At 33.4% G+C, this 27,991-nt stretch overlaps 3 protein-coding genes and 1 long non-coding RNA gene across 17 annotated transcripts in view; 1 reads left to right on the top strand and 3 right to left on the bottom strand.

Moving 5' to 3' along the window:
* LOC145326347 (uncharacterized) overlaps positions 1-444 on the bottom strand; it is a 51,251-nt gene extending 50,807 nt beyond the window's left edge. For both annotated transcript variants that reach the window (XM_080169656.1, XM_080169657.1), the window contains exons 1-2: positions 398-444; positions 32-141 (exon numbers count right to left, since the gene is read on the bottom strand). In XM_080169656.1, the coding sequence (XP_080025782.1) occupies positions 32-139 (108 nt within the window). In that variant the 5' untranslated portion in view covers positions 140-141; positions 398-444. The remainder of the gene's footprint in view (positions 1-31; positions 142-397) is intronic.
* LOC145326349 (rac GTPase-activating protein 1-like) lies at positions 438-9,675 on the bottom strand. Its single transcript, XM_080169660.1, has 12 exons — positions 9,569-9,675; positions 8,991-9,080; positions 8,553-8,619; positions 8,045-8,160; positions 7,645-7,698; positions 3,527-3,641; positions 2,908-3,021; positions 2,644-2,738; positions 2,438-2,511; positions 1,762-1,836; positions 1,507-1,653; positions 438-1,280 (listed from the first exon to the last, which is right to left on the bottom strand). Exons 1-12 carry the CDS (start codon positions 9,649-9,651, stop codon positions 1,147-1,149), a joined length of 1,164 nt encoding a protein of 387 aa, XP_080025786.1. The 5' UTR covers positions 9,652-9,675; the 3' UTR covers positions 438-1,146.
* LOC145326348 (uncharacterized) lies at positions 9,668-20,074 on the bottom strand. 13 transcript variants are annotated; one of them, XR_013881882.1, is made up of 14 exons: positions 19,994-20,074; positions 18,793-18,937; positions 18,460-18,504; positions 18,204-18,306; positions 16,266-16,398; positions 15,731-15,824; positions 15,098-15,190; positions 14,381-14,489; positions 12,968-13,044; positions 12,239-12,327; positions 11,133-11,199; positions 10,627-10,761; positions 10,045-10,293; positions 9,668-9,767 (listed from the first exon to the last, which is right to left on the bottom strand). XR_013881882.1 is itself a non-coding variant. In XM_080169658.1 (13 exons), exons 1-13 carry the CDS (start codon positions 20,048-20,050, stop codon positions 10,256-10,258), a joined length of 1,185 nt encoding a protein of 394 aa, XP_080025784.1. In that variant the 5' UTR covers positions 20,051-20,074; the 3' UTR covers positions 9,668-10,255. The 13 variants fall into 13 exon arrangements, 1 of the variants encoding a protein (XP_080025784.1); XR_013881874.1 differs by having other exon boundaries at positions 9,668-9,946; positions 10,075-10,293; XR_013881875.1 differs by having other exon boundaries at positions 9,668-9,931; positions 10,075-10,293.
* Positions 20,075-22,722: 2,648 nt separating this feature from the next.
* Positions 22,723-26,529, top strand: LOC145326341 (uncharacterized). Its single transcript, XR_013881873.1, has 3 exons — positions 22,723-22,804; positions 23,154-23,193; positions 26,226-26,529. It is a non-coding gene; the product is annotated as an uncharacterized LOC145326341 (long non-coding RNA).
* The last annotated feature ends 1,462 nt before the right edge of the window (positions 26,530-27,991 follow it).

The following is a 27,991-nucleotide window of genomic DNA, read 5'->3' as shown; positions in this document are numbered from 1 at the left end:
CCGAATAAAGAGAAAATATAATTGGCAATACCTGTCTAAATCCTCTTACTTGAGGACTTGCTTCGGGGGTTTCTCCAAAAATGTCGTTTGAAGAGTCCAGGTCATTACTCACCAACCCAGAACGGGATAAACGGTTCATCTACAATCATTGGGACATTAAACAACTATTTTTTTTTTAATTTCAAAGGAAGTGGAGAATGGCCGATTTACGCTTAAATTTACTTTAAAACACACCAGAATTAGCACTAAAAAAACATTTATTGGTTATATTGCTGATTTGACTTAATAAAGTTGTTTCTTTATCTTTCTCATGAAAGAAGAGCGGTAGGTAGGTACAAATACTAGAATATCTGATCTACAGATAGGACTTAAATATTCAAAGTTGTTAAAAGTTCCTTGATGATTGTCAGATTTTATTAAGAAAAGTAAATCATCTATTTATCTGAAAAGAAAATAATTTATAATATTTCATTTAAATTTTCAGGTACATTGGACAAAATTTTGGCTATATTACAAACATACAAAAAAGGTTTAAGATCTTTAAAAAAGAATATTGCAACTTTTGAGCGACTTTCAAAATAATACAATTTTTAAAGATACTTATACACAAAATAATATTTCGGTGGTTTATAATGGACTTGAAATACATTTAAAAACTGTCAAAAAAACGAATAATTTACATAACATAATACTTAAATAAATAGGTACAAATTTTCATTCATAATAATTGTGAGATCTATAATACAGTTTTGAAATACATCACTATGATGTTAATACATTAGTAGAATACTTGTATTTTTAATTGAGATCGTATTTAGATTTATAAAAAAAACTCATTAATAAACAAAACAGCCAAAGATAAGAAATGATTATTAATTAGAGTTAAACATTTACTATAAAAGAAATATTCCAATACATTCTTAGTCCTGTTTTTACATTTATGCATTGTTAAGAGGTAGAAAGATTTTTTTAATAAGAAACGCATAAGTTTCTGTTTTCCTTTTTTTATTTCAACTTAGGACATTATTGTTTGGCTTGTTTAAAAATATATTTATCAGATTTAAAATTATATTTTTTTAAGAAAACAACCGATAAAAGATCTTTAATTTTTAGGTTAATATTAACAAAATTTTACTGCTATAAAAATTATCTTAGCATTGGTGAGGCAAAGAGGGGTTTCTTGATGGAGGCTGACCGTTTGACCCCTCCGGGCGTCCGACAGACATCTGGTGACCCTACGTGAGGGATGCAGTTAGTTTTCATCATGTCGACACACTCCTGCAAACCATAGTTTTATTTTATGTTTTTATTTAAATAACAAAAGCAGAAAGGCAGACATTATTAACCGATTAGGTCATGTTATTTTTTATGGAAATGTAGATCTAATTTTCAGGGAACTGGGACACCTACACTTGGAATAGGTGCTACCCATCTTTAAAAATCCACAAGTAAAGGAAAAAATACAAGATTTTTATAACATAAAATTAATAAAAACTAAGGTTTCCTTATGAAGATTCTCTCTGCAAGCTGTGCACTTCAAGACCAATCTTCCGAAGCCCATCCTCTTTTTGCATACTGCACATTTCTCAGGTTTCATTACAGTCTTGGTTACATAATTGTGCCCGTTTTCTGGCAACTGTGACGCTTGGAAACCTATATTATTATACTTATTTATTTTTATAGCATCAACATTAAAAATATCATAAAGTTAATTCCCAGCAGTTTTTAAATACAATTCAAAAGAAGTTAATTTTTGTCTACCTTGATCTAAGTTGTTATCAGCATTATGAGCAGAGGCACTGTAGGCCCTGGGCCTTATATCAGCTGTTTCAGTATCTGTAGCATTACAACAAGATTATAATCAACAATAATCGACAAGTACAAAAAAATCTAGGATAAGTAAATCAAATTGAAGAACAAAATCTTTCCAATTTAAGGATTCAGGGGGGTATATTCTGCACGGGTTACCCTGCTAAAGGAGGGGGAGGGGATAACAATAGGCGAAAAGGGGAAAAATTAAAGTGGTCTACGAACATTTTTTCCCATCCTTGAAAACATTTTTCTATTTTTACCCCTTTTTCTGGGGAAAAAAATGGGGGGGGGGGTGAATGAAATATTTTGCAGCAGGGAAAAACAAATGAATCTTATGCAGAATATACACCCCTGTAATGTAAGGATTACAAATAAGGCCCAACTTTTATCAAAAAATACATAGATAGGCTGTATTATAATGTTCCCTTTTGATTTTGTAAATTTTTAACCCAACGAAGTTGAGCTTTGGCAGATTTTATCTAATAAGTTAATTTTTTTGTAGAAGAAAAATATCGCAAAAACTTCTGTGTTTTGTAGTTCTACAAGCTAAAATAAAGATGTAATGTTGGTTCACCTACTCCGTGTTTAAAACAAGGAATACATCCATAAAATTATAATCATTTGCCTGTTGTAGTTGTTGTGCTTGTTGAGGTTGGTGTGTTCAGCTGTTGTTGTTGATGGAAAGCAACAACACTTCTTTATCATTTACTTTAATTAGGATGGGAGTGTCGATAGGAAAGAATTAGAAACAAAAGGTATTTTAAACATTTTGGCAAAATCGTTTAACCAAAATTACAAAAAAAAAAGGCTTAATTAAAGTATCCGTTCCTTGAGCGACGGTGACGCTTTGACTGTCTGCGATTATGAGCATCCGTATCTGGTGTTCGTGGGGTTGCCGCACTTTCTAACAAAGCAACTGTATCCTGCACATATAGAATAAAAGTAAATCTTATAAGGTCCATTTTCTATTTTTTCAAAGGTCCTTTGAGTTCAAATACTAAATTTCAAAGTAAAAAATACAATTCAAACTTACTTTTATTTTTGAATTTCAAATTTTTTTTTTTCCCCTTTAAAACTTTTTATTAAACATTCCTGACGAGTAAGACCTCCGCCACCGCTGGCGAAATAATCTGCAGCTGTTTGTCTGCCTTGGCTGCGGGAACGAGAACGTGACCGTTTTCCAGATCTGCGGCGGGAATCACAAAGATCCTGAAATATTTAAATTTCTTAAAATCATATCTTCAAAGGATGGTGGTTGTCGCATTCACCCCCCCCCCCCTTACCACCAAATAACCTAAAACCAAAAGGGCCCGAAGGGAGTAGAAAATTACATATCTTCGAGAATTACCCCCTCCCCAAAACCACCCAGAAAAATAGCAATGTGTCAAGACTCAATTATTCAGCTACATATTTAGATAGACAACATTATTCTACTTTGTATACCTAATAGATTAATATCAATAACTCACACGAGTATCATTAAAGCTATGAACTGAACATAAACAACACGAATAGATAGTATGAATTTAAATATTATTATATATTTCAATTTATTTTAATCTTACAAATATTGCCTCTTTTTCGAAAAAATATTTGGTTATTTCATCTGTTTTTTCGTGTTTTTTTAGATTTTAGATTTATTTCGCTTGTTTGCTCTACCTTATTTCTGCTCTAAATTATCTTATGATTATGATTATGTAAAATTAATAACTACCTGTGTAACATCAAAGCTAAGATCGTCTACGTCAACAACAGACAAATCCTCAGTATCATCCGCTATAACAACGGGACGTTGCTTTAGTATGCTTTTGGGAGTTGTTACAACAGTCCTGAATTAGTAAATCCCTTTAATAAAGTAACAGGATCTCTGTGTATCTCAGTGTCAGTAACGAAGTATATCGCTAAACACTGAACCAATATGGTTCTTTTTACAATGTAGCTTCTTCTTATAAATCCTGTGAAGGTTTACAACTATTGAGTGTTGGTCACTCCCCCCCCCCCCCCTAGATATACCACACTTTTCTGGGATCTTGCTGAGTCAAGTATCAACTGTTGGGAATATCAAAGGATGACTCCATGCAAAATTTGAGCCGGATCCGGCCAAAACCGGCCGTGAATTTTATGAAAAACCGGTTTTTTCCGGTTTTTAGGGGGTATCTGTAAATCGATTCAGCTGGAGCAAAACCGGTTAGAGGTACAAAAAATTTTACTACACATGAAATTTAGCCAATGCAATTGCCTACAAAAATGTACTTCATCATCAACTTGATTGGACAACTCTTTCCCCTCCAAAATGTCCATTAAAACCTCGGAAACGGCAAAAATCGCCAAAAATCACGCCTTCGGCGGCAAATAACGGCTAAACGGTCAGCCGGAGGCGAATGAAACATAAATTAAGAAATGTCTGCCTCAAAAAGTTGTTCAACATCAAAGAGATGCTTGAAGTCTCTAAAACGACTCCTTCCCCTCCTTTAAGGGGAAAAACTGAAAAAACGTGATTTTCAAAAGTATGCCCACTTTGTGGGTGTGGGGGGCACTGAACCCGTCACCCCAGGGTCACCAAATATAAAGTCTAGGCGGCCCACAATGCTGAATTTTCACCAAGTAAAAGTCTTGTGTCATTATCTCTTATGAGAAAAAAGTTATTAATTAATTAAAAGGGGGGAGGCGGATGTGCCACTTTTTGAAACGAAAGTAAAACCTGCATGATCTCAGCCCATAAAAGAGTTACAGCTCTCAAATTCGGCACAGTAGTTGCTTTTGTGGTGAAAAATATGGAACTGTGAAGAAACGGCGGCGAAACTGTCACTCCCGCCGAAAACCGCCGTTTCCCTCCGATTTTTTTGCCTTTTCTCGCCATAATAGACAATTTTCAATCATCTAAGATAAACTTTTTTTTAATATTGACATGTTTGAAATATTACAAGTGTCACGTGAAAATATAAGGGAAATTTTTATGAGAAAAAAAGTTTATCTCAGATGATTGAGAACTGTCTAATTTGGCGAAAAAAGGCAAAAAAAAAATCGGCGGTTCCGCCGCCGTTTCTTCACAGTTCCATATTGTTCTTCACAAAAGCAACTGCTGTGCCGAATTTTAGAGATATAACTCTTTTATGGGCTGAGATCATGCACGTTTTACTTTCGGTTTCAAAAAGTGGCACATCCGCCTCCCCCCTTTCAAATTGTGATTTTTTGATGGATTTCTTTGATGAAATGACAGGCCGGTCAATTTTTAGGCCATTTTTTGCGGTTTTTGGGCCATCACGCCCAAACGGTTTGAGATAATCTCACGGGACCTTTTGCCCGACCTAAGCCTGGTTATTTGTAAGGTCTAAGAATAAAAAAATCCCGGATTGGATGAAGCACGACGTCGCTGCGTGCCGTCAAAAATCGCTGGTCGGCTCATTTTGCCCCCTCAAACCCTCACCTCGTGCCATTTTTCTGTGTAAAGATTATAATTATAATCTTTTGCGTAAGTCTGTTTTTTTTTCCTAGACCTCACAAATAACCAGACTTAGGTTGGGCAAAAGGTCCCATGAGATTATCTCAAACCGTTTGGGCGTGACGGCCCAAAAACTGCAAAAAATGGCCTAAAAATTGACCGGCCTGTCATTTCATCAAAGAAATCCATCAAAAAATCACAATTTGAAATTTTAATTAATTAATAACTTTTTTCTCATAAGAGATAATGACACAAGACTTTCACTTGGTGAAAATTCAGCATTGTGGGCCGCCTAGACTTTATATTTGGTGACCCTGGGGTGACGGGTTCAGTGCCCCCCACACCCACGAAGTGGGCATACTTTTGAAAATCACGTTTTTTCAGTTTTTCCCCTTTAAGGAGGGGAAGGAGTCGTTTTAGAGACTTCAAGCATCTCTTTGATGTTGAACAACTTTTTGAGGCAGACATTTCTTTATTTATGTTTCATTCGCCTCCGGCTGACCGTTTAGCCGTTATTTGCCGCCGAAGGCGTGATTTTTGGCGATTTTTGCCGTTTCCGAGGTTTTAATGGACGTCACGCCCAAACGGTTTGAGATAATCTCATGGGACCTTTTGCCCAACCTAAGTCTGGTTATTTGTGAGGTCTAGGAAAAAAAAACAGACTTACGCAAAAGATTATAATTATAATCTTTACACAGAAAAATGGCACGAGGTGAGGGTTTGAGGGGGCAAAATGAGCCGACCAGCGATTTTTGACGGCACGCAGCGACGTCGTGCTTCATCCAATCCGGGATTTTTTATTCTTAGACCTTACAAATAACCAGGCTTAGGTCGGGCAAAAGGTCCCGTGAGATTATCTCAAACCGTTTGGGCGTGATGGCCCAAAAACCGCAAAAAATGGCCTAAAAATTGACCGGCCTGTCATTTCATCAAAGAAATCCATCAAAAAATCACAATTTGAAATTTTAATTAATTAATAACTTTTTTCTCATAAGAGATAATGACACAAGACTTTTACTTGGTGAAAATTCAGCATTGTGGGCCGCCTAGACTTTATATTTGGTGACCCTGGGGTGACGGGTTCAGTGCCCCCCACACCCACGAAGTGGGCATACTTTTGAAAATCACGTTTTTTCAGTTTTTCCCCTTAAAGGAGGGGAAGGAGTCGTTTTAGAGACTTCAAGCATCTCTTTGATGTTGAACAACTTTTTGAGGCAGACATTTCTTTATTTATGTTTCATTCGCCTCCGGCTGACCGTTTAGCCGTTATTTGCCGCCGAAGGCGTGATTTTTGGCGATTTTTGCCGTTTCCGAGGTTTTAATGGACATTTTGGAGGGGAAAGAGTTGTCCAATCAAGTTGATGATGAAGTACATTTTTGTAGGCAATTGCATTGGCTAAATTTCATGTGAAGTAAAATTTTTTGTACCTCTAACCGGTTTTGCTCCAGCTGAATCGATTTACAGATACCCCCTAAAAACCGGAAAAAACCGGTTTTTCATAAAATTCACGGCCGGTTTTGGCCGGATCCGGCTCAAATTTTGCATGGAGTCATCCTTTGATATTCCCAACAGTTGATACTTGACTCAGCAAGATCCCAGAAAAGTGTGGTATATCTACCCCCCCCCCCCTCCCAAAAATAAATCACACCCAGAATTTTTTTAATTTTATTTCTTTATCAACTAAAATCATGTTTAGTACACGTCCTCTGAGGTGGGTTGTTAAAAAAATCAAGTATCCAGGGCGGAAGAGGACATTGGGCTGTTTATTAGACTAGTCCCTAAAGTTTTATCATAGCGTTTTCTTATTCGTTGGCTTAAAAACATTGGGGACTTTTATTGATTGGTTGGTTCATTATCTTAATTGTCCAAACGTAATAACCACTAATTGTAATCTACAGAAGGGGTAATTTCGTGTATCATTATCGGCTACTGTCTTATTGCTTTAGATCCCTGCAAGTATCGCTGAACTGGCTATAGTTAGCAAGATCACCAAATTTTATTATGTTCCAATCTATCTACCTACAATGTTAGTAGTTTCATAGAAGAGTTATTGGCAAAAGGTTTTATTCAACTGAAGGAGATTTTCAGTAAATTTTTCGACGATTTTTTTTACAAAGATAGTTTTGATGATTTTTGAAAACCCATCTCTGTTTATTCAAGATAAGTACCTACTCAAAGAACTTTTTTATTGTAATTAAACCAATAAAGTATTATATGAGTAATAATATTAAAGAGGTGTTTCTACAAAATATTTGTCTCCTGTCATGTTAAGCTTAAAATGAAATCATAAAGAGCAAGAAAGTTAGTTAATTTAACTATTAAGCTGGGGGGTTGGGGCAAGTTCAAAATCACCCCCACCTCATCCCGACCCTAAAAAAATTAAGTTTACCTGTAGGGTGTAAAAACTTCCTCAGGGTCATAATCATCCCCCACACGTCCCAAACTGAAAATTATTAAATAATAAGTAACAAAAACACGCGGATTTGCAGGTATTTGATAAAATGTTCTTGCGAAAGATTACAAGTTTAATTTTGCACAACTTACATTAGTATTATTAACCTTAGATAATTTTTGACAGCAAGTAACTTTTCTTAAAGGAATTTTTTGATTGTCTCTACTACTAAAAGAAGGATTCTAAACAGGAGGGCTAGGAACTAGTTTGCAATAATATGGATATTCTTATATTCAGAGCTATGTTTATATCATTTCTCATTATACCTTATCGCAGTAGAAATAATCATTTAAAAATAAAAACTTTTTACGGAGATATTTTCAATAAATTGCGTTACCTGCGAATTTTATTCATCTTGACATCATCAGAAAACTGGTCGTCCATGATTAGGTCTTTGAGCAGGTTTAGTTGACCGCGCAGCTTGTCTCTTTCCGCTTCTATGTGTTTACGCATCTATAATAAGAAATAATGATGTTTTTCCATAAATAGCCAGTTGAGCGGCAATGATTTCCCCCCTCCTCTATTTTTGAATGAATTTGTAAATAATAGAGGGGGGATGAGTTAAGTCAGTACTCAAACATTTCTATGTTGGAAAGAACCGAAACAATCATAGGAAAATATAAAAATATATGCCTATACGATTTTATTTTTGAACATTAACCATGAGACAAATCATACTTAAGAGGTAGTACGTCCTACCACTGCACTGGTTATTACTAAGTCATTTAAAAGGATTTGGAAAAACAAACATCTTAAAAAAACTAGAAACGAAACCCCAAAAATCTAATTTCTAAATTATATAATTTTAATCTAGAGCCTAATTATGTCATTAAATTAAACCGTACCTTTACTTCTACACCAAGAAGATTTCTGGCTTCTTCAAGTTTCCGTTCAAGAATGTGCTTATCCTGTTTTCGGTTTGTTTTATTTAATTGTATATAGTTGATTAGAGTCGAAAAAAATGATAAACATTTTTATAAGGATGATTCTTATTTCAGTGATGTTTCGAACTGGTTTATGTTAAGCTATTAAAAGGTTTCAGGCGGATGAAACACTTTTTGAAATTAAACTAATATTCAAAGTAACTCGACCAAAAAGGGATCTACAGCATTGAAATTTGGCAATTAATTACATGAGATGCTTAGTTTAGCTAAGGAAACGTCGTTTTTCGGCGAGAGCGTTGGTTCCACCGCCGTTGATGAAGGAACTACTTCACCATTGGAATAATAAACGTAACCTTCACATTTTAAAATTATTTTTTTGTCAACATAAAACATTCCTGTAAAGCTTTGTTCATTTCAATATTAAGTCTTTGGCATTCAACCTCAGCATTCTCCCATCTCTTTCTATTATGCTCACTATTTGTTATAAATCTAGTAACAAAATAAATGACAATTAACGTAGATAAAATAGCATTTATCCGTTAAGAGTATCCCATTACAAGCGAATGAGGCTCTGGCTTCTCTAAATGAGAATCCTACCCCAACGAGGTAATCAGTCACAAACTGAAATTTTTTATAACATTTTCGGCAAAAAAAATACTATCATTGCGAATTCTAAAAATGATGCTCATGGAAGAGCATGTATGCATTAGTTGGGTTCTCGGAACCCAACTATTGTCCTTATGAAGGGCCATCATATAAAAGGAGGGGCCACCTTCCTCACAAGGAGAGGTCAACCTCTAAAAGAGAGGGACAACCCCAAAAAAAATTTTGCAACACTTTTATGCAGAAATATAAAAGAATATATAACAAAAAGGAGGAGAGGTGGAACTGAGGAGCTATAAAGTTCTGCATGTAGGCGGATAAGGGTAAATGGAATTTTTGTGCCAATGTCCTTTCCCTTACAATAAAATTCCTACCTGATAAACTGTTCTTCACAAGAATCTTGTAAAACTTGATTGTTTCTTACCAAATCATCAAAAAATTGCACCAAAGACGACATTTTTAATTTTCTTAAATCTGCAAAAAAAACACTGAAATTTTCTTAATAGGTACATAAAAATAAAACGCTAAACAGGTGATTGTATTTTGAACAAAAAATAAAGTTGTACTGCAAGTCTTTCAAAAAATAAGAAAAAGTTTTCACGGGTGTTAGGTCACGTATTTTACTTACTTAATACAGCAAAACTAAACTTTTTGCGTTGAAAAAAATAGTTTAATTAACATATATAATATAGGTAATATTGCCTTTAAAAATTAAGATACTTAACTATTTCTGTATTCTCATTAATAAAAATCTAATATATTTTTCATATTAACCCAAATAAGGATTCATAGTTAACAATTGCTCTAAACCCCTTATTCACGAACATTAACAATCCCCTTTTGAAAAGACCTAATTCTAAATCTAAATGAGATATTTTACTTCGATTTTTATAGGGGTATTTCTGAATAAAATTTTAACCTGTATATAACATAATAAAAAATAAAATCTTACATTAAAATACAATATTTCAAATGAGTATCACAAATCAATAAGGCTCAAAAATATCTGCAATTATAAATTCTTGTAAATAAATCATATTTTATCAATGATAGTTTTGGAATTATTGCCTAGTCGAGGATTTTACCAGTCCTGCAACTCCTAAAAAATAGATATATTTTACAATTTACTTTAAAAAAAGAAGTTACACCACCACTGGGAATAGGCAAAGCAGGTTCTATATTAATATTTGTAATGAGAAATTATGATGAACTATGAAGAAAAGAAATGGCAGTGAACCTGTACCTGCCGCTGAATACCGCCATCTCCAGCCGAATTTTTTGCCATTTGGAATTATTTAAGACAAAATTACTTAAGCATAAAATATGAAAGAATATTACGTACCTACTTAGTTGATAGTTTATTGAAGGAAAATAAAGCAGATTTATGTTGATGAAAGGAAAACCTAAATTACGAGGTGCTTCTAAAACTTACCTTTGCAACTTGAAGACCTGAGGTCTCTTTTTATGTGTCGTTTTCTTCCAGGATAATTTTTAGGATATTGCTCCATCCGAACAAAGTCAATTGTATAAAGCCTGCCACATATCAGAAGTTCGGTATTCTGGGCACCTAAATATAAATTTCAGAGGTGTTTTTTCTCCAAGGAGGGGGTGGGGGGAAAGGAAAAATATTTTCCTTCATTTTTTTACTCCTCTCACATATTTTTCTAGTTTTTTCACCAAAGAGGGAAAATAATAAATGTTTTCAGTAGGTACCTAAGCTTTATTTTTATTTTTTTCCCTCCACTTAGCAGGGGATTCCATACAGAATATACACCCCTGATAAATCTTTAAGAAAAAATCATCCTTAAAAATAAGTGATAAACTGTCTTTGTAGATTGTCGTCTATCGTATATGTCACACGACATTTTACATTGAAAAAGATATTACCACATTCTGCTTTGTTTCTTTGGTAGGAATAATTTGTATAAAAATGTGTACCTTGCAAATAACTTTTCTCTATATCATCATTGTTTCTTTCCTCAAATCTCCACCAGCCTTTGTTTCCCTTGTAACATATTAAATATTTATTAATGCTAAAAATTTGGAAGTAACAAAATGTATTCAAATTCGCAATTTCAATGATTTATTTCAAAACAAGTATGACAGCATCTCAGGGGTGTATATTCTACGTAACATGGGATCCCCGGCTCGGGGGGGGGGGGGGGGGGGGGATAAAAAATTAGTGGTTGGAGGGAAAAAAATGTAAAACTTAAGAAAACTGAAAACATTTTTTCCATTCCCCCCCCCCTCCATGGTAAAAAAAAATAAAAGAATGTGTGGTAGGAGGGTTAAAATAAAAAAAATATAGAGTTCTTTAAATATACTTGGTGAGAAAAAACTAGGGGGGGAAATAAAGAAATTTGTAGCCGGGGAAAAAAAATAAATCTTGTGCAGAATATACACCCCTGCAGCATCTTGAATGTAAAAATAAAACTGCAAAAATAGAGCAAGCAAAGGGAATTAAGATACATAACAGAAAGACCTTATTATCGTATTATGAACGAAAAATGATCTGTAATCATGAAATTTACCAAATATAAAAATCATTGGAATAAAAATAGAAATAAACTTAATCGGTTTTATAAATATTTTTTAAAAACCCTCTATAAAATTGATGTGGGATTCTATTCTTATTTTTAACCATAAAATTTGGTTTATAGGTAGTTATATAAAGTTCGAAAAATACCCATTTTTAAAATGCTATATAAACAGTCTGAAGATATTTACATCTTTGCATCATTTTTTATATATAAAAATGGCGATAAACGATTTAGAAACGGTCATTTATTTGGCTGAATGTACAACAATGCTATAAATATAGGGAAGCGTCACGTATTTAAAAACTTAATATTTAGATTTCTACCTATATTCTACCTACATTGACATCTGAAGAGTGCAAACATGCACGAAACAATTTGTAATGTCTGAATAAATATGTAAAATTCATATTTTGTTTGTGAGTTAACCTCTTATATAAAAAAAAATTATGTAGGTAGATTTTTAATAAAAAGTTTCAAATTTTTTTTCAAAAATATTTGATTTACCTGATAGAACCACTGCCAGATGTTTTGATCTGTGTCAAGTGCATCAACGTCTATTGGAGGAGTATTATTAACATCTGCACTTGCTTCCTACTCATTCATTTTGTTACAAAACCTTTAACGCAATACAATAAGGAATTTTAACTTAAAATTAAAGAAAAGCAATTCGAATCCAAGGATCTAAAGGGATGAGACAAAGGCCGAAAAATGAATGTACATTGTTCATCCTCAATGATGATACACAAAATTACCCCTTTTGTAGATTACAATTAGTGGTTAAAACGTTTGGATAATCAACCAGTCAAATTCGATAAAAATCCCCAAGGTTGTTAAGCGAACGAATTACAAAACGTCATTTTAAGACTTTGGGGACTAGTGTTATAAACAGCCCAATGTCCCCTCCTTCCTAGATTCAAATCAATATCGGATTAATCCCCCCAATCTTGGAACAGATATCTGAAACAGAAATCCGTATTTTGTGTTCAGATAGGTTTGGATATTTTTGTTAGTCTAACAATCCGCAAAATGCATCATATTAAAATTAACGTAATCCTTCTATTCGGATTAAATCGGATCTGATATATTTTAATGAACTACAACAGGACGAAAAACAACTTGTAAAAACATTCGATGAATTAATATTGTTGTATTCAATTCATTTCCATGAGAATAATAAAACAAAAATGAGTAATGATTGGTTGAAGTTAAAGATTATATAATGAATGATTTCCTGGAGTACTATGCTCGATTCTAAATGACTTGGGTGAAAATTTTGTCTGCACAAAGAACACTGTGGACTTGCCTGCATACTGAATAATTTTAACTTTTAGTTGAGCAGATTAATAGCGGCAGTTTGAATATGTTGCTTACTTTTTAATAAGGGGGGGGGGGGGCGAAAGGGAACGCTTTTTGAAACCAAAACTAAAAGTCAACAAAGGAACTCAACTAAAAAAAAGAGTTACAGGTCTGAGATTTTGCATGGCAGTTCCATATTGTACCCCTATAAAGCAACTGCCATGCAAAATGTCAGACCTGTAACTCTTTTTTAGTTGAGTTCCTTTGACTTTTAGTTTTGGTTTCTAAAAGTGTCACTTTCGCCCCCCCCCCCCCCCCCTTTAAAGTAAATCAATCAAAATCAAGTCATTTATGTGAAATAATTCTCAATGAAAATGTTAAGTGTGATTTTTAATTTGACTTCAAAGTTTACCGAAAAATAACTTAAGATAAAAACAAGGATGACAACATCCATAAGTAGCGAAGCATAAACAATTAAATAAGAATTTAGATATTAGTTGACAAAAGCATGTACATATATTAGGAAAAAATCACGAAACCTTTTCAACATTTGTAAAAAAATATTTATATTTCAGTACTATGACTAACAGACTGACGGTCAAAGTAAATTACATACTGGATGCTCAGAACAACGGGAAATTTAATTTTGATATTTTTAACTACAAAAATTAAAAAAAACGAACCATAAACACCAAAGATATGAAGAAAGATGTGAAAAATATAAAAATAGCCAAAAACCTGCAAAAAGGCAGTCTCACCGCCATTGATGTGTTCTTGAAACGAAAGGAAATTAAATTTTGATATCTATAACTGAAAAACTTTGGAAATCGGACCATAAACACCAAAGATATGGAGAAAAATGTGAAAAATACAAAAATAGCCTAAAACCTGCTTAAAGGCAGTCTGGCCGTCATAGTTGTTTTCTTGAAACGACAGGAAATTTAATTTTGATTCTGTAACTGAAAAAATTTTTGAAATCGGACCATAAACACCAAAGATATGGAGAAAAATGTGAAAAATACAAAAAATAGCCTAAAACCTGCTAAAAAGCGGTCCTATCGCCATTGATCTTTTACAGTTAATTGTGCTCCTTGATAATGGGAATGTTGTCAAAAAATTTCAGCCTTTTATCATTTATAGGAGCCGAGAAAATCACGTTTCCCCCAAACTAAGACGGACAGACGGACATACGGACAGACGGACATTTCAAATTATAGAGTAGCTTCGCTACTAAAAACTCAGCATTTATACTATTAGGTTAAGTAGGGAATTAAAAGAAAGGGGTGGGTCTAATCGTCGTCGGTTCGTGGGATGCCCTAAAATCTTTGAAATTAGGATTTATGGTTATACCTGTCACAAAGTACAAGTCCCTTAGCGCAGAGGTAACAGTACATATGGTTACAGGGTAGCTTTACAGGGTGCACGGGAGGATCCAAACAGATGCTACATAAAGTTTCATCTAAAATAAAATAAAATTGTAACCTGAAATTCATTATATGTTGTTACTGTTTTTTTTCAAGCAAGGAAGGGGGAAAAATGGAAAAAAAAATTCAGAACTCTTTGTTTTATTCATATTATCCCCCATCCCACACAGGGTCAATTTTGCATAATATACACCCCTGAAACCAAGCAAGAACTATAACAACCTAGAGAGCTGGCAAGAGAACAATGGGACAAGGAGTACTCTTCCCTACCAAGTCTAGTTGATTATAATTAATTTATATTTTCTTTATTGCAGATATTGGGGATGTGCAGTAAAAAGATTAATGAAATCTTGTATTGTGTTTTAGGTTAAAGAGAAATGTCGTTTAATGTAAAAGTTTGAAGTGTTTCCACAGTTGCGCAGCTTAATACCCAAACATTTAACATAACCGAAAATGAACCATGCGAATACTTCGTTTTATTTTGGGTTATATTATTATTTTAATTGGTGTTTTTCAGAAGGGCTGGCTGGAATCGTTGGTCCACTAGTTGAACCTGAGAATTGAACCATATTGACCTTTTTGTTCTCAAGATTTTTAGATTTTCTTTAATATCTGCCATATTAGGTTTTTTATTGTTTTTTACCTTCGGTTTCCTCTTGATTAGTTCTTTGTCTTTTTGCTAATGGTTCATTTCTCAGAGCTTCCGGTTTCGGAGTGCTTGTTAAATTTGAAATTCCTGAGTAATAATAATAATTTCGTGAATTTATATAATCCTATTAAAAAAAGAGAGAAAAATAGAGATAAAAAAGAACCAAGCCTGTCCTTCAGAAAAAAGTTTATATATCATTTTTATTTAAAAACTAAATATACAGCTTTATTAAACTTTAAATTTTCAAATGACATTTTCTGTCTAGTAGTAAGCAAGTAACCTTAACAACAGGGGTGTATATTCTGCACAAGATTTATTTTTTTTCCCCTGCTACAAATTTTTTTATTTTTTTTCCCCCCTAGTTTTTTCTCACCAAGTAGGGGGGAAAATGGAAAAATATTTAAAGAACTCTATATTTTATTTATTTTATCCCTCCTATCACACATTTTTTAGTTTTTTTTCACCAAGGAGGGGGGGAAATGGAAAAAATGTTTTCAGTTTTCTTAATTTTTACATTTTTTTTCCTCCAACCAATTATTTTTTATTTCCCCCCCCCCCCCCCTGAGCAGGGGATCCCATGTAGAATATACACCCCTGCTTAACAAAGAAAAACAATTAAATTCTTACCTCTTTTAGACGTAGTTGGTGTGTTAGCATCACAATCTTCATCTGATATAACAATAGGACTAGGCGCACGGTTTATTGTAACGGGGGAACCTAATTAATCAATATATTTTACTTAACATACAATGTTAACTCAAAATACACATTAGTTCCGATATACAATTTGTTTCGTGCATGATTGCTCTCGTCCAAAATAGGTAGGTAGGTATAAATTAATTTTGAAGGATTTTAAAAAATATTTTAGAAGATTTGTTTTCACCTAAAATATTTTAATTGAAAATAGAAATAATTGTCAGAATATTAAAAACAAATTCTTATTTCAATATTGTAATATTTACAGGTTACGGCGATAAACTAGGCACCGATATTTTTTTTGTATAAAAATAGGTAGGTATAGAATCGAAAAATAAGCATAATTTCTTGTTATTCGAACAGAAAAACATAGGTGCTTATTTTTGAACTTACAGTTTTAGTACTAAAGTTAAATGTAATCAAATAACATTAGAGAATGTACCAAAAAAATATATCAATTTCCTAAAGAAACGGGTAAATTTATACTGCTGCTCCTGCCAATGGAGGCGGGTTGACTAGATGGGTTCTGAGAGGGGGAGGTTATCAATCCGTAACTATTTACAATATTTCCCATGTTAGGACTTATTATTCCAGAACTAAAACAAAAGTATCATTTATAGATTTAGATATCGAGAATATAACACGTTAAGAAATGTTTGAGATTAGTTACGTAGATACATATTAGGTACCTATTCGGATTCCAGGGGTGTATATTCTACATGGGATCCCCTGCTCAGGGGGGGGGGGGGGGAATAAAAAATAAGTGGTTGGAGGGAGAAAAAATGTTGTTGTTGTTGTTTTGTTGTTGTTTTGGCTGCTCATAGTCAGTTTCCGGTCCGGGTAGTCATCAGTGGGGTGAGGGGGGGGGGGCGTGGGCTTATGGTGGGGGCTCTGGAGGGGGGCGTTGGAGGGGAGGAAGGCTGGTGAAACTTGGATGGGAGGAGAGGAAGGCAGCTACATGGGTGGGATTTTGCCAGAGGTCCATAGGAGTAAGATTTGTAGGATTATTTGGGCATGAAAAGAGGTGCTGGACTGTTTCTGGGGTAGGATTAACAGGACAGGATGGGCAGTTGGGGGTAAGAGAAGCGTTGATGGAATGGAGGTAGCTTTGGAGTTTAGGACAATAGTTGGATCTTAATTGGGAGAGGATGGTTCTGTAGTGCCTGGGGAGTTGGATTTCGGAGGGGTTGATGTCAGGGGGAGCTTGATTAAGGACAGGATTAGGGGGGTAAGAATTTATGGCTTGGGTGACAGCTGAGGTGTGGAGTCTGGAGATTGTGGATTTGTAGTTTGTGGGAAGGAGGGTGTTGTCGGGGGAAAGAAAAGGTTGGAGAGTAGGAAGGAACATGGATTGAAGGGTGGATTTTTTGGATCTAGGGCCAGGGGGGGTTGTGACGTTGTGGAAGGATGGGTGGGAGGGGCGGAGGGAGGAGGCCAGGTATTGGGAACAAAGAAGGGAAAGGTGGTTCCGTACTGGTAGGATTTTGGTTTCTTGGTGGAGGTGGCTGATGGGAGATTTTTTAGTGGAACCAGTACAGATGCGGAGGGCTTGGTTTTGGAGGACTTGGAGTTTGTCAATGTTGTTTTTGGAGGTGTTAGGGAACCAAACAGGACAGGCATAAGTGGTGATGGGGCGGAGGAGGGTGTTGTAGGTGGTGAGGAGAGTCTCCTTCTGGTGGCCCCATTTGGTGCCAGCCAGACATTTGAGGATTCTAAGGCGGGAGGAAATTTTTGAGGAAATGGTGGAGACATGGGAACTGAAATTGAAAAAGGTGTCAAAGGTAACTCCAAGGATTTTAGGGGTTTTCTCAAGGGGAAGGGTGGAGCCGTTGATTTGGACTTGAGGATGGAGGTTGGATTGGTGCTTGCGGTCAGAAGTGAAGAGGGTGACAGTGGATTTGTTGGGAGCTATGGAGAGGCCGTTGGAGAAAAAATGTAAAAATTAAGAAAACTGAAAACATTTTTTCCATTCCCCCCCCCCCCCCCCTCCTTGGTGAAAAAAACTTTTAAAAATGTGTGGTAGGAGGGATAAAATAAATAAAATATCGAGTTCTTTAAATATTTTTCCATTTTCCCCCTACTTGGTGAGAAAAAACTAGGGGGGGAAGAAAAATAAAAAATTTTGTAGCAGGGGAAAAAAAATAAATCTTGTCCAGAATATACACCCCTGACCTATTCTAAAGAAAACTGAAAAAATTTTGAAACTAGATAGCAAAATAGGTAGGTATTCAGTTTCTTAAATTTGTTTTTACATAAATATAATTTAACCAAGAATATGTATGTGTTCAAAATCAAATACTCCTCATTAAACTACAATACCTAATAAAATTTTTAATTTCTTTTTTAAAAGTATCCTTTCCAAACATTTTCATTGAAATACATAGGTATCAATGATATTTTCCTAGTGTTCAAAACAGAGCCTTTGGTACACGGATTTTGTCCAGAAAAACTTGAACTAGGTTGAGAACAACCAGCGATATTGCGTATTGTTTTGTTTCGGTTGAATTCTAATAACATTGTTTTAAATAATAGCATTGGATTTTTTTAATAGGCTGGTAGAACCATACTATATTCTTCAATTAAATTAATCTTTTGATCTTTCAGGAAAAATTCAACCTTGTTAGGTAGATAGATACAAAATTGATTATTTAAAACAATGCCTGTAATTAAATCATTCAATCGTTGTAACTGTTCTTGATTTAATCCTTTACATAAGTATTTGAAAATTCATTTAATTTCAAATGGAAATATTTATTATAAGAGTAGTGGTAACTTCATAAGTTAGGTAGAGATCGTATAATTACAGAAGGTATCTAAGAAAGTAAAACTATTACCTATCTAAATCAGGTATGTAAATTTGTAAAAGCTTTTAAAAAAAGGATATCTGACTTAAAATCTAGATATTAACACATTTTGTCTATAAAAGAACCGAATAATAAATTTCTGTAATAATTTTCCGCTAGTAAAGATCTAAAATTATTTTCAAATCTTGCCTTCAAGCCCAGTGAATGCATTAACATTGTGAATATCCACATCGCTGCCTACTTCTTGAAGGCGTCGAAAATAACAATTAGGATGATAAAAGTCTTTTTTGTTATTTGAGATAAATTTGCAGATCCTAAGTCCGCCTTTAACAACCTAAAATAAATTTATTTACAGCGATAATAGCGAAGTTCAAAAATAAGGGGGGGGGGGGGTTAATGCAACCATCTCGTAATCAATGTATAAATAGCACTTAAAATTCGAATTTTGATCTGAAATTTTGCATGAGTAATCCTTGGTAGGTCTATTATCCCTAAATCGAAAAAAAAGTTGAAAAAGTAACGGCTAACGGCTCAGCCGTTTAGCCGTTTTTTGGCTATTTTTAGGGCAAATCTGTCATAAATTACGTAGAAATCAACTTTTTGAAACATATTTTTGCTTTAAATCATGTGAAATGATACAAAAAAAACATTTTTTAGATTTCTAGTACCAGCAACTACCGGCTAGAACCGTTTGAAAACATTTTGGATCGGAAAAGAGCATTTTGTGGAGAGAGGTTTCTTGATGGATTTCGCTTAAAAATACCCAACAAATGGCTATACGGATGAGCCGCCAGCCGTTAGCCGCTACTTTTCCAACTTTTTGTTCGATTTAGGGAAAATAGACCTACCAAGGATTACTCATGCAAAATTTCAGATCAAAATTCGAATTCTAAGTGCCATTTATACATTGATTACGAGATGGTTGCATTAAACCCCCCCCCCCCCCCCCCATTATATTGTATAGGTTGAAACAAAATTGTAAAAATTTTCAATTGGTTAGGATACTGTTTAAGAATAAAACAAATAGTATGGATTTCTTCTAGAGATGCTGATCTTTTTCCTTTTTGTGCTTAGAATCATTATTCCCAAAATCAGATAATAAGGATAACTACATCGTATAAAAAAAGATGTCAAGAAGTTTTTCAGGGTTTTGTTTCAACAGACGTACAGATTTGGTAGTGATACAGAATATAGTTGATGTGTTTTTTAAATCGTTACTTATTTTAGAAAAGATTTGTATTATTTCTTGCTTTATTTCGGACTTTTTTGTTGAGTATTCCATCTATGAAAAACTTCCCTTAACCCTCCCACTTATAAAGAAAGATCTATATCGAAGTCGATAATGATTTCAACAAAGGGGGATGATCTACTTTTGAAATATATACTATACCTTAACTTTACATTGACAACATTTTACAGATCTTTTCGTGACCTCGATGTGAAGCATTTTAAATTTAATACATTATAACTGAAAATAAAATAAATAGGTATACAATTTTCTTTATAAAATTAATAAAAGCGTAGGTACGTGTTTCTAGCGGATAGCTTCCAAAATCTATAACTCTTGTGTTTACCCCTCAATCACTTTGATAGAAATTACTATATTAATTATATATATATTAGTGGTTGTGCCCCTAGAATTTATGGACTCCTGTTTCTGGACGGGATAGGGATACTTAGTAGAAACACAAACTATGCGAAGACACGAATATAAAAATAAAACGGCCTACAACTATTTAATTTATAGGAAAAACGTCGATAACAATGAATTAAATTGTTATCGATCTCTAATTTGAATTACTATGCTTAAAATTCTATACGAAACTGTGCATTAAAAACTAGAGCTTCCATTGCCAAAATGCACAACTGTCGTTTATTTTAGCCTTGTATTATAAAAAATAAATTAAAAAATTGCAATAACATTTTAAGAGGGGATTGTTTATCATTCAGGCTGTCCGGGCGCGCGTATTCAAAACTGACAGAGAATGGTTTGGTGCGGCAGATACGATATCCAAAGAATAGACTTATTTTCTTTACAATTTTTTCTTAAATTAATTATACTTCTTCTATTTTAAAAAAAAACTTATTCTTTTTTTTTAAAGGTTAAAATCAAGTAATTAATTAATTATTTTTTAAAAAAATTGCTTTTTAATTAACATTGACCCATTTCATTGCCTCATGTAAACAATGCGTTTTCTCTGGGAAAGATTGTCAAAGAAAAAATCGACCATTGACCTTTAAATCTAAAAAATGTCGTCGTCTAAGCTTTATTAGTTTTTAAAACGGCAAAGCTTTTTAAAAGTCCTTTTAGTCTTTAACAAGAAAATTAATTTTGAAATAAACTAAAAACAAGGCCCCCGTAGCCATGGACATCAGAGAAGAAATGTGTGGAGGAGTCTAGTAAAGGAGTTATAAACCCCCTCTAAAAAAAATAAAAAAATGGTGAATAAATTTTACCATCTCCAAAATATTTACTTCCAAGGTAGGAGTACCACATAGTCACCTCCAATTGTTTTTTTTATTCCAAAACCTCTAAAACCCCTTTTTTTAAATTGGGGACTTCACTTGCAATATAGTTCAGATTCCTTACTTTTTTTCCCCCTCAGAATTACATACAGGCATAAACACTTAAAGAGTATAGGAAGCTAATATGGTTCTTGTAGAACCCATGTAGAAGCTTTAGCTTAATACAATAACATTGACCACTCACATTTTTGTAATCCCATAAGTTTTTTTATAGAAAAATTAATAGATTTTCTTTTTAGCACCAATATTCTTGATCAAAAAATCGTGGTTAAGGAAGCGTTGTTTAAAAAATAATTTTCTTGATATAGGATGAAAATTAAAAATCGAGGTAATAGAGACTGTGCAGCAATAAAACGGCTATTTAAAAGTGCAATTTATATTCAGTTTCCTTTATTAGGTAAATAGGAGATAGATTTTTAATATTCTTACTTTGCTTATAGACTTCTTGCCCTAATAGATGTTTTTTAAAACTTAATTTTCTCATTTTTGGGAAGAAAAATAAAAAAAAGATTTACTAGAACCTATAAACAATACAAATGTCTACAGATTTATGCTTAAATTATAAATTTTAGCATAACAGGAATATATTTGATAGAAAAAATCGAAACCAAAAAATTCTTAATTTTTTTGGTCTTCGATACAGACCAGGCGATTCAAACCGCTTACGCGTTGTAAGCGGTTTCACATAAAAACATGTCTCTGATTCCGTCTGTGCTGGCCTGTGTAAACACACACACACACACATATACAGACAGCTGATTGCAGCCGGGGTACCTTTAGTTGGTTCTAACTTCTACCACACACACACATACAAATGTAAACAAAAATAAACATATGGCCGTCGTCAATATTCAGTTTTGTGTGATATTTTATCATTTAAAAACTTTTTGTTATTCAAAAGTTATTAATATTATTATACCTATTTATTCAAACCACATTATGATTAAATATTCATATGATTTTATTTTATTTCAACGAATGTTGCTACATCAATAAAAATTGTTTTCTGCCGGTGCAGTCTTGGATATCCTTTTTTTAAAAGATGCGCATCAAAATTTGAAGTAAAAGTAAAAGTACATTTAAAGATTTATTAGTAGGATTTATTTATTTTTATATTTTGGTATATAATAGATTTTGAGTTAGGTTGGAACAAAAAATAATTTATTTTCTACAAGTTAGCTACAAGTTCCTGTGCAGTGGCGTGCACAGGGAAATGCGCGAAGCTTACCCGAAACTTATGATACCCCTCGATTAGAGGGGTTTTATGTCATTATTCAAGTAACAACCAAAACTTTTTTCAATTAGTAAATGTTTTTCAGGAATATAATTAAACCAAAATAAAGTAGTGAGGGTTTTTGTTTGAAGCCTAAAATCTCAATAACTACTGCATGAACCGATTGGGTACTCTAATTTAAGTAGGCTTTAAATTGGTCCTGTGGATGGTTTTAGGCTATTTTATTTTCTTATTTAGGTCTTGGGATGGTTTTCAGCTCTTTTTATAGCTCCTCTCTAACCCTTTAAATACAGAGCTCTAGATGTTAGGGACGTAGCCCCACTAGTTAATTATAATACTTTAAACAATAATGCATGTTTCAGATTTTTATAAAATGGCAAGTAGTCATGAAAACATAAATTTTAAATTATGAAGAAAAAGGCAAGGAACTTAACAGGACAGGTAAATTATTGGTTTCATAGGGAAAGTGATTTCAACAATTTTAAATCTTGAAGCTAGGGACGCAGCATTCAGAAATAAAATGATGTAAAAAGTACATATACTTCTCGATTGAAATAAATAAAACTTAATATATATGTACACCTAAACTTTCTTCTCTCTCTGCACTTTGAACTTTTAAAATATAGATTCAAAGGCGGTTTCACTCAAAGCACTTGGTCTAGCATAGAATCCATCCCTACCTTCTTTGATTCTAAATATATTGAAAAAAAGTAGAAGGAACTATAATCAGGAAGATTCGGCTGTGTTTATTTTTCTTTGGTTTAATATTTTAACATATTTAAATATTAAGGTTGAGTTCAAGATTGGAGTCGGCAAGAACCCGTGAAACGGTAATTTTTATTATTTTTTATCTTCCCCCCACATCTATTTTATTCTGACGGGGGGAAGGTGGGAAACAAACGTATTAGTTATTTTTATGTAATCTAATGTGTTAAAAACGTGGATGACAACATCCATTAAAGCAATGCTCTGAAACAGTAGGACAAACGTACATGAACACATAAAGTGTGACAAAACTGAATAATCAGAATATAAATGTATAAGACATACCTACCTAACAAAAGTGTAGGTAATTTTTAAAACTTTTGAAATACAGGATAATTAAATCACTTAAAAATTTGTTGTAGAAAGCTAAACATCAATAATAAAATAATAAATGTACTGACATTCTGGTAACAATTGTGGAGTTGCTACGCTTCCTAAATCGTACCTAAGTACTACAGGAATCTCAATTCAAAGTTTAAAATTGATAGGACAATTACAACATGTCTACATAAACAATATGAGCTAACTGTTCCACGGTAAAAGCTAACATTACAGACGGACAGACTGACCCAAATTATAGAAAAACTTCGCTTTTAACAAGGGCTATGAACTATGGCACAAAGTGCTAATGTTATTTATATTCAGATATTAAATTATTCCATTCATAGGAATACCTAATTTTTTTTCAGCTAATAATAAAATTTTATACAATTTTTATTAGTTATTTAACGTATCCTATTTCCGCTGATAGTAAAATGAAAAAATTAAAGATTAATTGCAGTTTTGTTTGTTTTCCCTGGCTAACAAACCTGGTATTGGTAGGGGGGGGGGGGAGTTTTGAAACATTTGAGAAAATAGTGTGCCTAGGCTTTATCTTTGGACTGAGAGGATAGGTTATTAGAGATAAAATCATTCTTATATAAAGATTTTCCCTAAGTTTTAAGATATTTTGGATAGGGCTCCAACTTCAGGTGCGGCAGGCCTCCAGGTTAGAGTTAGACCGACTCAAAATGAAAAAAATTTTGGCGCACTATTCTAACTCATTTCTTTTATGATATTATGACTATTGAATATTGATACAAAAAAAGTGTCCTGGTAGCTTTTTTCAGCAATATGTCAATTTCGATTTTCTTAAAAAAAGGGGGAGGGTCCCCCCTCGGGGAAATTTTTTTTTTTTTTTTAATTTGACTTTATATACCTACCTACCTTCCTTAATTTGTTTGAAGAGTAGATAATGAATCAAAAAACGATTTTAAAAGATTTTGATCATAACAAGGGCTATCATTAAAAGACTTACAATTTTGGCAACAAAACAAACAAAATCAGCTAATTTTGACGGTTATTTGAGGATAACATTTGCTAGGGTCTGTCCAGAGTCTTCTTAGAGGCCTTCAGCTCCTAAACCTGGAGGTCTATTTAATTTTTTTTCAAATATGTTAATAACATCTAAAAAAAAGTAAGTGCTTTTGATTTTTTTAACTGTACAGAGACCACCTGAAGGCCTGCAGCACCTGAACCTGGAGGCCGATTGTAATTTTTTATTCAAATATGTAAATAATATCTATAAAGATGTTTATGTTGTCTTATAAGGGGGGGGGGAAGATGTGGTGACTCATGCCACGACATACCAGCAATTTTATTTTGGGTGCTACTTCCTTAGTTTTTGAGATAATTGGCTTGGCTAGGTATAATCTTTTTGGTTGTGTCACTAATTACCCCAAGTTTTGGTATCTTTAAAAAAGAACGGCGACAGGACCGTCGCTCCCACCATTTTCCGCAGCCGCAAAAAAAAAAATTTATTGCATTTCTCGCAAAATTAGGTAATTTGGAATCATTTGACACCATATAATTTTTTTTTTCAATTTCCCCTTACAATCAACCCTGCGGGTTGATTTTTTTCAAATTCTCGGTTATTTAGGCTTTACTTAAATTCAGTACATCTCCTATGCTTTTAATGATACTAGTGGCTGCGCCCCTGGTATCTAGGGGACTCTGTCTTCAAAGGGGTAAGGAGGTGGAAGACAAATAGCCTAAAACCATCCCGACACCTATTTGAGGCTTCACTGTAAAGGAGGACCATATTGGGTCAGTGGTTAGACAAAAAAGCTTATTACTTTATATAAAAGTAATGAAATAAATCTTTTAAGGTTGTTCAGTAAAAAATATTTAAATAAAAAATTTATTGCATTTCTCGCCTAATTAGGCAATTTGGAATCAATTGAGACCATGTTATTTTTTCAAAAAAAATTTCCCTTACAAGCAACCCTGCCCCCGTTAATTCAGTGCTTCTCCTGTGCTTTAAAAGTTATTGAAACAAAATCTGTTTAGGTTGTTCAGTAAGAAATATTTGAATAAAAAATAGCGTCGGGACCACCACTCCTGCCATTCAACGTCAGTTTCCGCTGCCGCCAAAAAAGAACAACATGGTGTTAAATGATTCCAAATGGCTTAATTTGGCGAGAAACGCAATAAAAAAATTGAATGGCGGTCATATCATCGTTTTTTATGTTATCTTTTTTTTCTGACCCATGTTAAAGATTTGTTACAATATCTTTAAAAGCACAGGAGAAGTACTGAATTTAAGTTAAACATTTATAAAAAGGGAAAAATTTTTGAAAAAAATAACATGGTCTCAAATGATTCCAAATTGCCCAATAAGAATTTTTTATATCATTAGGTATATAAGAAGTAGAATGATTTTATCTTTAATAACCTATCCTCTCAGTCCTAAGAAAAAGCATATGCTTCCCCCCCCTCTCCTTAATTATTAAAAACACTACGTAACTTTGATATTAAAATACATGACTTTAGTTTTTTTTCCGAAACCGCTCTAATCCAGCATACATTTCAATTTTTCATTTTAATATCCATGGAAATTGTCTATATATTACATTATCTATATTTTTTCTGCTTCGTTTAAGATGTACCTATTAGGAGTTTGCCATGCATGGCAATTCAGCTGGATATTGGCAAAAAAAACTAGGCATTAAAATCAGCACTAAATTAAATTGAAGTGATATTATGTCTTCTAAAGGCTGTTTAAAAAGTAAACGATCTGAAACCTTCGGTAAACGTTAATAAATTTATTTTTTCGTAGGATGGAAGAAAAAGAGAAAAAGTTGTCATGTAGTCAACGGAACTTAACCAACAAAAGAGTTTCAGCACTGAAATTAGAACTATAAGGGAATGGAAGCGTAGACGCTGCTGCTGCATAAAAACATAATTTCTGCTGCATTTTTTTGTCTTTTCTTGCAAAATTTTGCCTCCCCACTTGGAGTTGGAATAATAAAACATATATTACCTAGTAGGTACAATTTAGCTTTTTTAAATCTTATTTATATTTATGTATTGTAATGCAGAATTTTAAAAAGAATATACCTATTAATGCAACTGTTGCATCTAACCGCAAGTCCTAGCTTCTTGTTAAATTAAGATAAAAAAATGGTTTATTCCTTCCCCCCTAATTATAATTAAGATTGTTGTATACTCTTCAGCATTAATGAACAGATAAATTTATTGTGCATTTGAACTATGGGTGTCAATCCAAATAAAAAAATCCGCATTCCGGCCAATTTTCGGACCCAGAATCCAAATTTGCAATTTAATTTGTGGATTAGGATTGTTGATTTTTATGCCTTTTGTAGCACATAAAAGGGGGGGGGGGATGTGCGTCTTTTGAAACGCACATGATCTCAGCCCATAAAATTTTTTTTGGAAAACAATATGGAACTGTGAAGAAACGGTGGCGGAACCGCTGCTCCCTCCGAAAACTGCTGTTTCCCGCTAAATTAGACAGTTCTCAATCATCTGAGCTAGATAAACTTTTTTTTGAATTTCCCTTATATTTTTACTTACATTTTTTTTAATATTGACATGTTTGAAAGTGTCAAGGGAAATTTATATGAAAAAAAAGTTTATCTCAGATGAATAAGAAATTGTCTATTATGGCGAGAAAAGGCAAAACATAAATTTGGCGGGAAAGAGATTCTTCACAGTTCCATATTGTTCTCCACTAAAGCAACTGCTTTGCCGAATTTTAGAGCTGTAACTCGTATATGTGCTGAAATCATGCACGTTTTACTTTTGGTTTCAAAAAGTGGCACATCCACCCCCCCCCCCCTTTTTTATAAAATTTTAAGTAAATACCTAAATGTTTTATTTATGTTAAAAGTCAACGTTTTTTGTATTTTATTTTCATAGTAGCTTTTCATGCTTATTCTAGGTTATGTTAGGTTAAGTGTGGGTTAGAAAATGACCACAGTAGGGGCTAGAAATAGAAGAAAAGCTACTAAGAAAATTCTAAAAAAGCGCTACTTTAGATTTTTTCCAATACCGGGTAAATTTATTCCTTTTTTTATTTATAAAAAGACCTTTAAAAATATTGCTAGAATCCGCGAACCGAAAATCTGCAATTTGCAAAAAGACAAGAATCCGCAATCCCTGGATTAATCCACTTTTTTGATTGATTTGTGTGAAAGTCCGAATCCGACCCAAAAATTCGGCAGCTTGACACCACTAATTTAAACACACACAAGTTAAATTGTTTAAAGATATACATTTCTATTAATTTAGTCTTAAAAGTAAAACAGTAACTAGCAAGTTGATATTAAATATCCGTTTTTTAACATTTTCCTCTGATTGAAATTTAAACATACCTAGCCATACTGAAAAATTGATTTTCCACGAGTAATGAAATAAAAACTTAAAAAACTGATAATTATAATTTAACATTTTAATATCCACAGAAAGCTGTCTACATTGTGATGCAATAAATAACTATTCCTCTTTTAATTATTGGATCAGTCACACTATGCCTGTTAATGTTTGTTAGTTGAATTGCTTGGATTGATGTTATCATCCTTA

Source organism: Acartia tonsa, chromosome 8 (genome assembly GCF_053477335.1).
Source record: "Acartia tonsa isolate MP-2025a chromosome 8, ASM5347733v1, whole genome shotgun sequence".
Classification (NCBI taxonomy): Eukaryota; Metazoa; Arthropoda; class Copepoda; order Calanoida; family Acartiidae; genus Acartia; species Acartia tonsa.
Note: the sequence above shows the minus strand (reverse complement) of the source record. Positions and strands in the feature narration are given on the sequence as shown.